Here is a 17,820-nt window from a genome sequence, read left to right on the forward strand (position 1 = left end):
ATTCATTGCAATTTTAATGGTAATCAAAACTAATTGCTTTTTAATGGTTATTAATATTGATTGCTTTTATTTTAAAAAATACAAATTTAAATTAAAGTAAAAATGTATTACTCGATCGAAAGATGGTAGAGATTTCTATCTATCAACTGGACATATCTTTGTTTCGATCTCATATTTGGTTTATAAACATCATTCCTAGTTTAAATATCTTAAATATTTTATATTTTGACAGTTAAAAAAGTGTTCAAAATTGTTGGTGATTTTGATATAGCTGATGAACATAAAGTCATAATAAGTGAAGTGATATATCCTTTCTATCATCCCGAAACATTAATTGTTTTACCTATTACTTCTACTGTTATTGCTCTTCAAGGTTGTTCTTTTATTTACTAATTTTTTATTTTTTATTCTGATTACGATCCGGTTAATTATATAATTCTCAATTAATGAAGTTGAAAATGTTTATTTTAAATGATATTTTTATACTTAGTTCCTACTCACCCCATGGAAGCCAGATCATTAATATTAATGATGCATCAAACTATCATGAATCGTTGATTGATGCAGAAAATGTAAATATTGATGATAATAATAATAACAATAATGATGATGATGATTATGAACGATTAGAAGCAATTAATAATTACTCTGGAGTTTTAGAAAGTACAGTGAGTTTTATATTGTATATATGAAATCAAACAATGATATTATACTATGAACTTAATTAAATTGATTTTATTGTTTCTCTTTAGGATTTATTAAATAGAATTTTGTTACGACCTGGTAATGATTTCGTTGAAGAATACAAACATTTAAGTGGACTTGATGCTACAGGTAGACGAAAATTGGTCAATATCGTCGTTGATTGTTTAACTGAAGAATTTGGCTACCGTCCTTCTTCTTCAGAAAAAAAAACATTATGCTGAACAAATAATAAAAACTTTTCCAAAGTTAAAAGATTTAACATCGACCTATGGTTATGTGAGTGATTTAATAAATATTTCATAATTTCACTGTTTATAATTCGTATCTTAATAATATAAAATTTATAGGAAGTATATTATGATAGTAAGACACGGTCTGGTTGTATAGAGTGGAGGTTGAAAACTTTAAATCAATCACAGAAGAAAGGTAAAGAATCAGGGAAAATTAACAAAGATAAGCAGGTTCAAGAACAAGAAAATATTGTACTTCTGGATCAAGAAAATCAGTCTATCATATTAGAAGATGTCAACATTGAAGATGTGACTGAAATGATCACATTTTTAAAAAATGCTCACCCTGTAAAGGATCGGAAAAATATTGAAAATGCAATGAAGAATACGCTTCTCTTTCGTAGAGAAAATACTAAAAACCTTTTAGATGAATTTCCTCGATTCATTGATACTCCTGGTCTTGTAAGTTAAATTGACAACTATTAATTATTTAGACGTCATAAAAATAACATCTAAATCATTTATAAAATCAACCAGCCACGTACAAAAATAATTAATTAGATAACCATGAAATTGAAATTTTAGTTCTGATTTTTGGAATAATTATATTGAACTCATTTCAGATTGTTTTAGAATTTTCTTGGATCCATTCTGGCACTAAAATTACTGATTATAATCCCCGATCAATATTAAATGTTGGTGAAAAATATTTAAAGACAATTAAGAAAAAAGAATTTTCAGAAATAGGTATGTGTCTTAAAATGAAATTTACTCTACATTTAATTAATTATTAGATAATCATAACAATGATTATCTGTGATTAATCAACGTAAAAAATATTTTTATTGATAGATTGGGATAACACCACGTTAGCATATTTAACTCTTCTAAAACTTTTACCTACTACCGCAAAAGGACGAAAAAAAATAAGCGAACCTGATCCTGCAGATAATTTAATAAAATTCATCAAGGCTACATTGCTTTAATTCAATATGAATGGTATTAAAACTATATTTTTACTTTTCAGACTGGTACCATTCGACAAGACTTTAATATAAAAACGACTCATCCATGTCTTGCTGCGGTTGGTGTTGATAAATCAAATATCAACTCTTATTTTATTGCTGTTGATGGTAAATTATTATTTTTGGATAAAGTAACATCCGCAGAAGCCTTTGATGCTCTTTTCAAGAGTTATTTTGTATTGAATATTGTATTTGAAAAGACTTTAACAGTCTTCTTTAATTTTATCCAGAATTATTTCTATAAATTGGACGGATCTATGAAATTCAATATAAGAATGAAAGAAGTTCGGACCTGGCTAACTCAAATGTCTCAAAAGTAATGTTATTGTAAAAAATTTGGCTTTCAAGACTATAATTTAATACTTCATACTTATTGATAAAAATGATTTTTCGGTGTTATGTTTGTAAAAGAGTATTAAATTCGTTAAATAGCGCGTTACTCCATTTACGCTCATATCATACAATTTCCAATGGTTGTAATCTAAGATTAAAATGTATGGTCCCCCTCTGTAATTTAGAGTTTTTCTCTTTTGCCGGTTTAGAAAGTCATTTAAAAAAGCATTTGCTGAAGCGTAAATTGAATAATATTCAAACTAATAGACTGTAAAACCATAGCAATAATATGATTCCACTCTTTAAAAAAGTTAAAATTTCTGATCAAAACATAACGCCAAGTTCTTGCACAGAAATATTTGCCCAATCACTTGAATCTAGTAGTATTCCAAAGAATAAAATAAATCAAACTATTGAAAAAACAGAAGTAATGGTTGAGAATATATCAAAAAATGTACTGAAAATTGTAGAAAAAGATTTTCAAGGTGACTCTACGAATTTGAAAAACTATTTCTCGCAAGAAAAATTATTGATTAGAAAATTTAAAACAACTTATAGACGACAATCACATTATTTAAAATCTCCGAATTTTCTTCCAGTACAAAGATTAACAATTGGTACACGTTTTGACCAAGTGTTTGATCGTAACGCTAAAATATATAGATCAATTCCGGTACCAATCCAATTCTCATTTATTTCTCCATTAAAAATTGTGGAATTTATTTTAAACAGTCTTCATCGTAATAATCAAATGTTCATCATAAAAAATTTAAAAAATGACGAAAATTGTGTTGAAGGGTCCTATTATAAAAATCATCCGCTTTTTGCAGCAGATGATTCTTTAAAGATTCAACTTTTTTTTGATGAATTCGAGACAGTTAACCCTTTGGGAAGCAAAACGAAAGGGCACAAATTAGGAGCTATTTACATGTCTTTGAAAAACTTACCCCCATATCTCAATTCCAAATTAAGTCATATACATTTAGTCGCTTTATTTAATTCGGTTGATTTACAAAACGATACTGATATTGACAGTTTTAATAAGTATTTAAAACCGGTTGTTGATGAAATAAAAATATTAGAAACAACTGGAATTGAAATTGGAGGTCAGATTTTTAAAGGCTCACTAGCAGCTATGAGTTTTGATAATTTAGGAGCAAATACAATATATGGCATGGTACAATCTTTTTCTGCAACTAATTTTTGTAGATTTTGCTTTGCAACCAAAACTCAAACAAAAACAATGATATGCGAAGATCCGTCCTTAATTAGAACCTCGAAAAACTCTATAAATAAAACTCTAATAAATATTATAATGGCGAGGCAGTTTTACCATCTGGAGTAAAATATGAATGCCAATTGAATGAATTAAAATATTTCAATATCTTTGATTGTCCAAGTGTAGATTTAATGTATGATATTCTCGAAGGAGTAGCTCCACGAGATGTCAAGTTATTTCTTAAGTGGCTTGAGGAAAATACTCGAATAACTATTAAAACAATTAATGATAGATTAATAGCATTTAATTATGGTAAAAATGAGATGATTAATAAACCTAGTCCAATGAATTTAGATAAACCCGGATGTTTGTTAGGAGAACGAGTTTCTCAAATGTGGTGTCTAGTTAGATATTTGCCATTTTTAATAAGTGATTATATTGAAGAAGAATTAGTGCAACCAAAATGGACATTAATTAAAAAATTACTTCAAATTATGCATATTGTTTTCTCGTCAGTAATTAGTCATGGTATGAAATCTGAATTAGACTTATTAATTCAAGAACATCATTTGATATTACTCAATGAATATGAAGTTGATTTAATTCCTAAAGATCATAATCTTATACATTATATGTCCATCATAGAAAAAATTGGTCCTTTGTTACCATTATGGAGTATGCACTTTGAAGCCAAGCATATGTACTTTAAAGATCTTACTCAAAAATATAAAAATTTTAAGAATATAACTAAGACTCTAGCAGAACAACATCAACGCTTCATGTATCATGAATGGTATTATTGTAATAATGACTTTAAAGTTGAGTTAAAATCTAGTAAAGGCCAATTCGTGACATACAAAGAAGTTTATGAGGATTACTTATTTCATGGATCAGAACTAAAAATAAATATGGACTCCAATGTATATATAGTTGATGAATTAACATATATACATAAATATCGAGTTGGTGCGTTCATAACTTCTGGTTACAATGATCAAGATTACCCTATTTTCTTTAATATTATAAAATTATTTATACTAGAAAATCATCCTTATTGCGTTTGTAAGCAGTGGTTTAAAATTGTTTATAACGATAATTTTCATGCTCATGAAGTTCAAAACGAACTCTTTTTGTTTAGTAAAGAAAATAGATTCATTAAGTCATGAACTATCGTATGATGTGCACCAACCTTACCATGAAAGTAAATTTTATATTGTTCCTAAATATCAAATACTGCCATAAAAATTTTATTGTTATTATTATTATTATTATTATTATTATTATTATTATTATTAATATTACTGTTGTTGTTATTATTCGTTGATTTATAATAAATCACTTATAGTAAATTAATTTTGAAATTTTTTTTGTAGAACGAAAATTCATCCTCATTTTATTTATTTTAAAAACTTCGAACGCGGATGTTTTTCGAAGTGAAATTCGAAATCACTCCGCAAATAAAAACTCCGGATTCACTCCCTACGCAGAGTGATTAATTACTTCACTCCGGAACTCCGAGTGATGGGAGTGAAATTCACTCCCGATTCACTCCAGATTTTTTACAGTGTAGCTGTTCATAAAACAGTTAAAATTATCAATTACTCCTTTATTGATTTTAAATGAATTAAACTACCACTTAAAAATAAATAATATTAAAATATAAACTCACCGCTTGCTTTCTCTCCCAACTTTTCATCGCCGACTTGTACTTCTCAAACTCATGACACCAGTCAGAATATATCTTCTGATAGTCAGCAGCTTTTGCTGGTGCGGAACAACGATGCGCATCAACGGTGATGTTGTAAGAACAAAGTAAAGCACCTCCGAGCCAACAATCATATCTTCCCGCATCCTGTTCGTTCACACCAACAATAACAAGACCTTTCTCGGAGGTCTCAATGAACTTGTCACCTCCAGCGCCGTACTTGTACGCGATCTGATACCTTCCTTTTTCTTTGCTGTAGTGATACCACCTAACCTCTTGATTCATCAACACCTCCGGCATCTTCACGAAGCACCCCAGATGCACCGATTGGCCCCACGTTACCACCAGCTTTCGTTTTCCCACGCTGCTGTCGCAAACATCGGCGGTGCTGTTCGAAACGTCTTGAAGGAGTCTTTAAGTCAAACAGAAATGAAATTTATTTTCTTTATTTTTTTCTTTAATCTTGATAATTGTGATTTTTATCACAAAGTTGTTGATCGAAATCAAATAAATTAAATTATCAACAATTACAATCCATTTGATTTGTGTAATTTAAATGTCTGTGTGGATACGAACTTAGCTTGTGATGGAAAAAAGTTTCAAATTGTAAATTGTACTGCCAAATCGTTTACTTAACAAGGAACAGAATTTATTATTGAATTTATCGCAAACGCTTGGCTCATCCAATTTAATTTCGTCCAATAAAATACAGTACACGGTTAGAAGGAGAGATGACATTTACGGATGAACGTTGATGTTGAAAAATCAAATTTAATACTTGAGCAAATCTTAATTTTCAGTATCTACGTGCCAGCTTTTCTTAATAATATTCACGGAATATCTAGGTCAAACTGACATTTATTTAATTTTTTCGATATTATGAATGCAAGTGGTAGAAATATTTATCTTCGAGTAAAGAATAAATAGGCGAAACATCTTTAGAGAAAACTCTTGATCAACGTAGAGGACTGGGAATAATTCAAGTATATTTTATGCGGAAAAAAAATTTTTAAATGTAGGTTACTATTTATGGATTTGAGAGGGAATAAATATTTTAAATTGATCTGATGATAATACTTGTGGAATAGAGTAACACGACCAATGTATGAATGAGTGCTATTTTGATAAATAATTATAATTATGTTCAATTTAAAAATACAAGTTGTAAAAAGAGTGATTCTATGAATGTGGATCATTCAGCCAAATTAAAATTATTTGGAATGTAATTGAATATAATTTATGAAAACTTGAGTTCTTAGTATTAAGACATAAGGTCTTAACAAAATTATTCAGTGAAGTTTATGTTAAAATTTGGAAAATCTATTTTCCATTTAAATTAAGAATGATAAAATTGAAAGTTCATAAATCTTGAATACAATAAGATCAGATTAATTAATGGTTAACAAGTACCGATGGATAATAAAATTTAGCTAAGGAATATTTGGATTGTAATAAACACTAATATCTAAACCAACATTTTTTTCAAAATTTTGTTGATAGCATATTCGGGTTCAGATATGGCTACACTTGATATGTTTAATTTTGTTGTTAATTTTCTTTCTGTTTTCTAGTAAAAAATGATTATTATTATTATACTAATATTATAAAGAGGGAAGATTTGATTGTTTGTTTGTTTGTTTGTTTGTTTGCATTGAATAGGCTCCGAAATTACTGAACCGATTTGAAAAATTCTTTCACTGTTGGGAAGTTACATTATCCCCGGGTGACATAGGCTACATTATATTATGATTAATTTTGAAATTTTTGTTATAAATACTTTTAAATAATTTTATAGAAAATGTTCTTAAATAATGATAAACATCTAAATTTATCGATAATTTTCTTTTCATTACAAATACCTGCAAGTTAATAAAATTTTACTACCCGATAGGTCTTATTACTCATGAGTACAATTTAAGTTTCGAAAGTTCTTAATTTATCGTTCTAATGTAATGCATTGAGTACATTTACAAACATTTTATACTGTGTATTTGTTCCTGTTTCTTATGAGGGCATATCTAATTGTTCCTATTTTTTTTTTTATTTTATTTCATTTCTAAGATTAATAAATTTAGTTTTTATTATTAATGAGTTTCTCGCGGCAAAAATTTGAAAAAAAAAAAAAACAAAGATTCAATAAATTTCTGGTGAATAAAACATCGATAAAAATGAGCTTAAACTTCTATCTATTACTCGGATTACCGAATTTATTATTTGGTAAAAAGATTCTAGTAAATATCAATAATCATTGTAGAAGTTTCAAATAATGAAATGAAATTGAATTCTGATGAAAATTTTCTTTGTTTTATTTGAAATTTGCCTGTTTGAAAAAATGATAAATTTTGAGCAACTATGAATTATAATAATAATAAAAATAGTATATTACACTATTAGGGCAGAAAGTTTGATATTTCTGAACTACGCGCATCACGGCGCGCAGTTCAGAGCTCTCAAACCTCTGCCCGTGTAGTGTATACTATTTTTCTTTATAGCCGGTCGAAAGTACGTAAAATATTTCATGTATTGCATCGAAAAAGAATTGATGCCTGCCCCCGACATTTGCGGCACGAGCGAAGCGAGTGCTGCTGGTCAGGGGGGCAGGCATCAAATAAAAAAATTTTAATGTAAAATCAAATAAAAAATAATTAACAAACATTTTTTTTGAAACATTTTTAGAATAAATAAAATTAAAATTTATTGAATTCAACAAACATAATAAAGATTATTCTCGGTTAAAAATAAAAAAAAACGAGCATATTATCTGAAAATTAACAATAATTAATAAAAATCAAATTAAATTATTGTTACTGCGTACATTTTTCTAAATAATTCATTAATTACATAAATTTGATTCATTTTACACACGTCACTGTCAAATAGAATCTTAGTACGGTACAACCTGGTTATAAGTTACATTGGATGATCTACTCATTCTTACGACAGTTATATTTTTATATATATAAAAAAAATTTCATGTAAGTAGAAGAAAGAAAGAAATAAATATAACCAAGTTGTATTGTACCATCAATCGTAAATGATCAGCGTAAACAAAACATAGTTAGTAACAAATGACTAATGTCAGTCGCGGTAACGAAAGCATTGGCTGCGTTCAAGTTTACTAAGTTCTTAGCAGATCTGAGCTTATCTTGTAGCAACAACTTAAAATAACTATATTATTTTTTTTTTAAATCTATAATAAAACAATGCAAGGTATATTTATTTAAGTGTGTCTAAAATTAATTTTTTTGGTAGATAAAGTCAGCCCTGCTCAGAACTTAGTAAACCTGAACGCAGCCATTTTATGCTCCCGCTGTTATAGAGGGTGAATGTGTAGCTTTACCAATGCACGAATCTTTAACTTTCTGCCTCGAAATAGATGCAAAAGATGCGTACTTTCGACCGAGGTATAAAGAAAAATAAATAAATAAATAAATGATAATAATGAAGAAAATTGTAATAATTAAGCAGCACAATCGTCAATTGTGTAGCTAATTAAATCACTTACCCTGGTGCATAGGGTTTACAAGCATTAGTGTCTTTGTCCCAGCCGCAGTATGGATCATGAACGCAACGTAGACAGTTATCATATCGCCGAGAGCACATAACTAAATCGATTTGCTTTATACGATGGTCTGAGGCAACATAGAGGGCTTTATGCTCCTTAGAGATCTCCATCGCTTGAATAGGTTCACCGGGAGTTACGTCAAATACATCAAGCAGTATTGACTGGGACTCTCCATTGCTGTCTACCCACTGTACAACTTTGTGTACTCTGCCATCGCCTATAATAATAAACATAAATACAATGACCAGGATTAATTAGTGTTATCATTTTTTAATTCAAGGACGTCATACGCTTCATATTAATTAGTTTTATCAAAGATAAGTAACTTATTGCTTGTTTAATCTATAAGATGAATTGTGGCGCTTTTGATGACAAAGGTGCAATAAGTGTCGTTGTCGTAACAAATATTATGTAAACATTAATAATAATAATAAATAAATATCTCAGATGGTGCTAAGTTTAGAAGTTGGATTAACTCTATTTGTGTGGTTCCCTCAAACTACATATTGCGGTTCTTTGTACGGCAACTTGCAGTTAAGAGCACCACATGACTCGTGTTCGCCATTTTGAGACTTAATCACTAGGTGTGTTTACGTTATTTGGAACTTAAATTAGTAGTTAATAAAATGGTAGTTTTTTTGTCATCAAACAAGTTAGTATTCATCACATAATTTTTACTTCTTCCAATATAACTTCAATCTACCTGTTAAAAATTTTTGTTATTGAAGAAAGTAATATTTGCAAGTAATTCTTTTTATACATATATACATTATTTTTCAAAATTATTTATATTTTTCAGCTTACGCTAATGAAAAAAATATCTCGATTTAAAAGTAAGAATCTTGAATCAATAAAATCATTTTTAATCTGAGTAAAATTTACAAAAAAATTTGGAAAATCTAAAAGTGCACGACTCATAATGCTCATTTAATTATGAAATAATAATAAAATAAATTGATTGTGAAAAAAATATCAAACAGCTGAAATAGGATGATAATGACTTAATATGTATAGATTAGGGTGCTTTTTTTTTAACTATTTTTTTTTTCGGTCCCATCGTGAAATTTTGTTACAAGTACCCAAGAAAAAATACCCTGAAAGTTTAGGCCCTTAATATTAATATTAAGACCTCGACCCAGGCGTTTAAAGATTTCCCCTTAAAAAAACACAGAAACTCTGATTTTTTATGTTTGAATTTTTATAGCTCAATGGAATTTCATAGCATCGCTTTGACCATGGACGGGTTTTTTTTAGAATTGAATGCTCTACAAAAGTGTCCATTGCGGCCAAGCCGTAACTCGAATCGGCAAGGTAGTACAGGCCTCTAAACTTGATTTTTCCATGAAATTCACGTTTTTTCGTATATGACGAGAGCTACAAAAAAAATGTGAAGGACAAACTTGTAGAAAATTTAATTTCCTACAATAAAGTCCTGAGCACCAAGTCACTAAAATCAAAATTTTCAGAGATATTTAATAATCAATTTTTAGTAATTTCAAATGTTTATCGAAAATTGCGTCAAATTATAGAATGAAATTACAGAAATTTCAGAAAAATCGAAAATCATGTATAATATAAAAATATAATATAAATAAATATATTTTTTTTTCTTCTATATATATATATCAAATTTAGATATAATTGACAAACTGAATATAGATGAATTAAGTAAAGAATTTTACGAAATAAAATAATTTGTTGTCGAAAAACAAAAAAAAAGTTATTTTTGACTTTTTATAAATTTCGTTTTTTGAAGCCCTGTAACTTTTTTCCTATACATTTTAGCGAAAAAATGAAAGAGACCTTTTTTGTAGAGAATTTCATTTCCTACAAGATATCGAAAAGGGAAATTAAAAAAAAAATTTTTTTAACGATTTACAATGAAAATACAGAAAAAAGTTTTTTTTCAATGTATTTTAAATGGGAAAGGCCCCCCCCCCCCCCCCATGCGCCAGCTCAATTTTCAAGATATCAAGCTTATCTTTTAGGAGGTTTTTTTTTGGTCTAACAAAGAAACTTTTTAGATGTATTTACTGAAAAAAAAAAAGTTTTTTTATTCTGACGCAGTCTATTGAACATATAAAACAACAAATTGTCAAATAAAATAAACCAATACTCACTTGAGCCAGCATAGTAGACTGTGTACTCAAGATCCATCCCGATGAAATCAATTCTCAGCTTATCAACGACTAGTCTAGTAAACATGATGTCGCGTTTAAAAAATACGGGCTTTTCGTTCTCATGAGAAATCGCAGAATCCATGAGCGGATGAGATCTTATAAAATTGAGAACGGTGTCTGGTAATGTTTCCGTATCGTTAACACATTGACCTGGTCTTGGCTCAGGTACTTTGTTAGATAGTACGGGAAGCCAAGCACTGCTGCTTGTAGCTTGTTCTTTGAATTTACCACGGAATGCCTCTTGAATGGCGTCGATGTGGAACGAACAAATGGCCGAGCCCATCAGACCATTTGTTGACGTTGTGAATGTTCCGTAAAAGTGTGTGTCGTCGCCTGGGACTTTGTAGATGCTTTCTGCGGTAAAGATTTATCCAAAGATATAACATTAGTATGCCGTCATTATAATACCACCAAATAAAAGAATTTTATAATCATGATTATGATCATGAGCATGGGAAATAAAATGGATGGAAGATAGCAGCAGGAAGAAAAATAAATAATGATGATGATGAAGATGAAGATATAAACATATTTTATATGAAAGATGAGGAGGAGTAAAATGTGTTATCGCTATTATTATGAATTTACTTACGAATTTCATTAAAATAGAACGGGAACTCCCCCGGAATTGAGCAATTGAGCCTGGCCTTGAGATATGTTGCCCAATTTTGAGACAATATGTTCTTGCCTCCGGTATCTTTTTTACACACTCTTGCTACTCGTGAGTACACACTTTTTCCACAATTTATGTACTCCACTGCGGTCTCGCGGAAAAAGAAGAACACATGAGTTCCAATGTCAAATGATCCTACGAAGTTTGGTTCTGGAAAAAATAAAAAACAATTGTTTCAAGTAAATTATTTTGTTAAATTTTATTTTATATTTTAAACTTATCCTCATAAATAAAAAGATCAAAAGCTGGAACTGAATGAATTTAAATAATTACTGGGTGACTGAAGCAGCTAATTAACGAAAAAATAAAATTCTATGAGCATAGCAATAAATTGAACGCTTAAATATTTAATATCTTCACGAAAGAACGCTTTTGTTATCACAATGCTTTCTAACATAATAATAACTAATCCAATTAACGAACTTTGCATTTTAATATTATTTTTGTACCATCTCCATAATTCATTTCAATAGAATTTTACAATTATTCTGATAATACAATGAAAGAACTTGAAATAGCTGCTGGTCTTTTTACTACAAATTGATCATATTTTAAAATTTAGAATTTTTGTGAGAAAACGATTGACTCGGAACTTGTTAATTAAAAATTTTTTTTTCCTGCAAATAATTTAAATTTTCTTTTATTACGATTGTAGCAAGTGAAATCTTAATCCAGATTGAAAGTGTAAAATAAAAAACACAATAGTTATAATAACATTAAAATTTTTTTTTATAAATGGCTTTTTATTTTAATGGAAAAAATTAATCATAATACTTTTTATAATAAATTCTGAAATTGAGACAGTAATTTTAAACTTATAATTTTTGAAGTTGAACAATAAACTTGTATAAACATGATAAGACATAAAATTTTGCTTTACGCGTTGCACGCATGAGTGATTTAATATAAATACATGTGTTTTATGAGTATATACTTAAATGGATAAGTTTATTACTTGGGTTACGGAAAATATACTCACGTGTATTCATCAAAACATACACGGAAATTAATGCTAGTACTAAAATGAACTATATGTAGCGTTCGGAACCGTAAAACGTGTTGTCTCAATTTTCGCGCATGCGCAAACTAACTTATGATCTGTTTAAGGAGAAGTTATTTTTTTTTTCTCAAAATTAATAATGATGAGACTAATATTAATAATTAAAAACAAAAGAAATAATTCAAAAGGTGATACAATTTAAACTTGTACAAACGATTTGTTTGTGCGGTGAGCAGAAAATGAGCGCAGTGGGAGACTATAAAACGGATGTTTCTCATTCTATCTTCGGCCGCGTAAAACGGTTAAAAGCTTTTGAAAGCGAGAAAGCGAGCAAGGTTAGTCGACGAACGACTTTTGTAGTTTCGATTCAATGTTATTCACAGTAGGGTACGATGACAGAGTCTATCCGGAAATTTAACGCCAGTTCAATGATCATCCACTTGTCGTTTTATGACCCAAGCTATCGTAAAACCCAGTTTAATAGTCCTATCTTCTGTACCTTAAAGTTACGGCAACGAAAACGTTAATAATTTCGCGACCGAATGAACTACCAAAAACGATGGGCGTATAAGGTTAAGCTTGCTTCTGCTTCTATACCAAAACAAATGTGCCTTTTTTCCCAAGTCTACGTGGGTTTTACTAGTTTCAATTTTAAGAGCATCATAAATCTTCAAGAGGAAATTCCAGATGTAGTGAACGATGATAGCTATTAACGTTTCACGTGAAAAATTGAGAAATTCTTCGGGAAAAACTTCAAGTTCAAGTTGTTTTATTGTAATTACTAATTTTGTTATTATTATTTTTTATAATTCTTAAAACAATTTAATGATTTAATCGATGAAGTCCATCTAAGAGGCGAAACTTTCGAGTATTAACGAACGTGAAAGAGATTAAAGTGAATGTCTGACATAAGAGTGCTTGCTCTACTGGCTGCACAGATTCGAGCTTTTCTCCTCTCTACACATTTTTCTCCTCGTTTTCGTTTTTTAACATTATTTCTCGTTACTCTTTCGTTCGATCTTCTTCTCAATCGTCTACTTTTTCGATGAGCTTTAGTGAAAACTCTTCGACTGTGCAAGACCAACTGAGTGTATAGTCACGTTTAAGTCTTATAGCTCAAGTGAAACCCAGGGAGCCTAGAAATTGAATCATTTCTGACCATTCAAACGTTCCAAGCCAACAAGAAATTATTAAATTAGTGGATGTTATGAAATGTGATCTCAGAAAGTTATATTGAACAAATACTAAGAACGGAATAACGTCAAAAATATTATTAGTAATACTAAAAATTTAATTTTAGTTATTTACCACTTCCGGGTCAGACATCAATCATTTTTGTGTAATAAAATAAAGTGAGGTACAATGAAATTCTTTGAAAGTAATTGCTTCTAAATCGTTTACACATATTCATATTTCAATGTCGTCAGTTACTTTTTGTGAAAGGTTTTAAATTGAGTTTCTTTAAAAAATGAAAAATATTTTTCTTGTAAGTAGATAATTCTAAATTTGATTTCTGGAGTAACTTTTTTTTTTTTTTTTTTTTTAATAATAAATGAATGTTTTTTAAATTTTAATAAAAATTCAGTTTTTATTCAAGGCTTCGGAACAAATATTTATCAACTATAAAAAAGTATTCAATAACATTTAATAAAGTGTATTTAATAAGTGATTTATTGATTATTGAATAATTATTAAAATGTTTAATGTTGGAAAATCATTCATTAAAAATTAAGAAAGGCCATTGAATATTGACAAATCCTTCAATCAGTCTTTTCGATTAATTGACTCAAAATGTATTCTATCTTTAATAAATGATTAATGTTTATTCTAGTGCACTTGTTATATCAATAAAACAATTATTTGACTCAAATACTATGATAAAGAAAAAAACAACCGAGATCTCACGTGATATCTAATTGTAAATAATCAAGCTTGTAAATTTGAAGGTTCATTTTTTGCACCCAAGAGACTCATTTAGTATAGTTTTTCCGTAGGTTGCGCTCTGTTTCGTCCAAAATTTTTTTTTACTATTAACGTGAACTAACTACACTGATGTAGATGCTGTGAATTTATCTTCCGGTACAAATTGTAATAAAAAGGCGCAAACGTGGATGGTTGGTTGTCGTTGGCCTTGTAAGTTCAGAAAACCGTGAAAGTGGTTGGCCAACGTTGTCTCGTCAGCCAGTTATTCAGATCTCGTTAGCAGTATCACCCTCTTGTCTGCGATTCCTCTCATCCAAGGTTCTCGTTCTCCATCTGTAGTCTAGTCTCAGCAGCATACTATCTTTACCGCAGCTTCATCCGGTGTGGCAGTCTTCAGCTTCTTTCTCTTTTCCTCAATTTATACAAGCTCTTAGAACGACCGCCGGCACTACCATCAACTTGCTGGATAACTTTAACCCTCAGTAAATCGATCCAAAGCGTACGTACTTAGAACACATCCCTGGCGTATCACATTCGTCACCCGTGCCAGCCAGTTCTCACGATCACTCTCTGCAGTTTAATCAACGCCTTTGTTAATAGACAAACTCAATGAGAGGAATGACTCTTGATGGGTGTTGCTAGAGGGCGGCTGCTACAACGCGAGACTTTAAATTAAACGACGAAACAAATGGCTAATCATGCATCTCTAGGATACGAAAAAGGGTAAGCGCGGGTTAAGAGAAGGGAGAACGAGAAAACACTTTAACTTCAGGTAGTTTAATAGTTTATAAAGGTGAAATTCATCTCAGTTATAAGCCACGCCAAGAACTACGGCTCATTTTTATTTTTCATTTCATTTACGATTTTTTTATACAGTTACTTCATCAAAACTTCATAAATTTACTTTCATCTTTTTGAGGTGAATCAACATTCAAGTTATTAGTTCAACTCAAAACTCTGCTATTTAACTAATTTATTCTATTTACATAATTATAACTTATTTTTCATTAGTGTTTTAAATAAACCTCGGTTTGTTACAAATTGAACATTGTTTGGCTTTAATTTAATAGAACTCGTGAAAAATTTTATGATATGGCTATTTGTGGCCTAGTATGACCATATTAGGCAGTATTTGAAATCACAAAAATAGTTTATTAGGATTACTAAATTTTTCATTTTTTCTAAGGATGTGTACTTCAATTACCATGTCGGATCTAACGAAAATTAATTCGGTAGTTTACTAAGCTAATAATTAATGTCAGATAACCTCTGTAGAAAAGTCAAAGATCATTTTTAGTTTATAACTTATCACCTCAAACTTAAATCTCTACTTACAAAAAGATTAAGAAATCATGCGCCATCTGTTGGAGATTTTCAATACTACTTTAAGTTTCAAATTATTTATGGACATCGTCATACCAAGTCATATATAAACATGTCAAAAATTTTTTCACAGGTTTCTTCGCAAAATTTCTTTATTCGTGGCGCTTCGTGATGAAAACTGGAAAAATTACTGTTTCAGATTGTAATTATTACAGATTTTATAACAATTACATTGTAAAATTTAATATTTACATTGAAAGCTCTGAAAATTATATTCAAAAATTGAATTTAGAAAAATGTTATTTCAAACTGTAATTTTTCTAGTTTTGATTACGACGGGACCGATTTTACATTTTATACTGTAATTATTCCTGTTTTCTTTTTTCCGTGATCGCGACAGACGGAGCAAAAAGTTAATACAAGATTATATAATACAGGCGGTCAGAACTCGAAATTTATGAGCTCAAAACTTTTTGCTGTTTCTGTACTTTACCTAGCCAATCCCATATAAATATCTATAAGTCTGAATTAAAAAGTATTTCCAACATCTGAACTGTGTAATGAGAATTTTTAAATCCATACCAATAAAGAATGGATTTCAGAAAATTCTATTGTGTTTAAATAGTCTTGTAGCTTTTAAAAAAAATAATTAGCTGTGAAAGGTAAATTTGATAACGAAAATAAAAAAAGACATTGTATGATGAAGATATAAATAAATAATTAATTTAGAGTAAAATGAAAAAGTTAAAATAACCCTGGAGCTATATAGTTTCTCTAAAGTTTTCTCATGTCCCCGAGGGATATGCCGTGATCCTGTGGCTGAAGTGTCTAAGCTGCAGGTCGTTGATTCACAGAGAATGAGGTTGTGGATAAGGATGAGGTTGAGAAGGATGAGGGTGGGAAACCTTCTCACCGGGTGTGCCAACTATGCGACACAGCCGAAGTGAGGAAAGGGAGACAGGCGTAAGTTTAACTTCTTCTTCCAAGTACAAGGGGTCTTCGAACGGGACCTTTAGTTGGATACCAAGTGAGTAAAGTGAGAGAAGGAACGTTATTTTATTACCATGCTCCTAGATATCTCGCACCCTTGACGTTTGATGGTACACCTTAGTTCACCCCTGCGTTACGGCCTCCGGGTCTTGGCAATTTATTTCCCGCGTACTCCGCACCTATTCCAGAATATAGTAGGATCCATCGGCCATTAAAAAAGACAGAGACCAAAAAAAGCACGACCCTCAAAATAACCAAGTAAAGACACCCTTAAATGCCGAGGCGGAGCAATGTCTTTATACCTCTATTTTATTTATTTTTCATTTTTATTTTCTCTTTTTCTCCTTTAATTTATTTTTATTTCATTTGATTGCTATTAGACGTAAATGCCAAACCCATTGAACACATGAAAATCTTTCAACTCAAATTATTTGGGCTTCTTCAACTTAAAAGAACGGAAGCTGCCCTAGAAATTGTCACAATTACTAGGTACATATAAAGCTTAATGGAGCTTCATTGTTGCACTACACAAAGAGAAAGCAATCGTGTGGAGATGATTCGTAAGATTGATTTTTTGTACGAGTCCAAACCATCACTTTTATTCTCTGTTACTCCTTCAATATCACTTATCGGGTTTAATGTATGAAAAAAATTACTTTTCGTTTTACATTAATCAAACATATATATAAATTTAAAAGTGATGCTGTAGAATGATAAAAATATCGATAATATTGAATTGGTATGACAGTCTATAACTTCAACTAAAGAAGAATCTTCTTCTAACGTTTATATTTTTGTCGACTATAGAAAAAATTTTCATTTATTATTTAAAGGGAAAAAATTCTTTTAGTTCGGGAATCAATTACTCTGAAGACAAAATCGAAAAGAAAATTTTTTTCAAGTCGAGCAATGTTATTTTTAACTTAAATATAATAAAATATCTTCAAGA

At 29.9% G+C, this 17,820-nt stretch overlaps 1 protein-coding gene and 1 long non-coding RNA gene across 6 annotated transcripts in view; one reads left to right on the forward strand and one right to left on the reverse strand.

The window, feature by feature from the left end:
- Positions 1 to 17,820, reverse strand: part of LOC123259806 (semaphorin-2A) — a 735,036-nt gene that overhangs the window by 5,792 nt on the left and 711,424 nt on the right. For all 5 annotated transcript variants that reach the window (XM_044720522.1, XM_044720525.1, XM_044720523.1 and 2 more), the window contains 4 exons: positions 11,555 to 11,785; positions 10,903 to 11,316; positions 8,723 to 8,999; positions 5,182 to 5,629 (listed from right to left, as the gene is read on the reverse strand). In XM_044720522.1, the coding sequence (XP_044576457.1) occupies positions 5,182 to 5,629; positions 8,723 to 8,999; positions 10,903 to 11,316; positions 11,555 to 11,785 (1,370 nt within the window). The remainder of the gene's footprint in view (positions 1 to 5,181; positions 5,630 to 8,722; positions 9,000 to 10,902; positions 11,317 to 11,554; positions 11,786 to 17,820) is intronic.
- LOC123259810 lies at positions 596 to 1,388 on the forward strand. The gene is made up of 3 exons (XR_006508323.1): positions 596 to 668; positions 753 to 981; positions 1,053 to 1,388. It is a non-coding gene; the product is annotated as an uncharacterized LOC123259810 (long non-coding RNA).

This window comes from Cotesia glomerata, linkage group LG2 (assembly GCF_020080835.1).
Source record: "Cotesia glomerata isolate CgM1 linkage group LG2, MPM_Cglom_v2.3, whole genome shotgun sequence".
NCBI lineage: Eukaryota > Metazoa > Arthropoda > Insecta > Hymenoptera > Braconidae > Cotesia > Cotesia glomerata.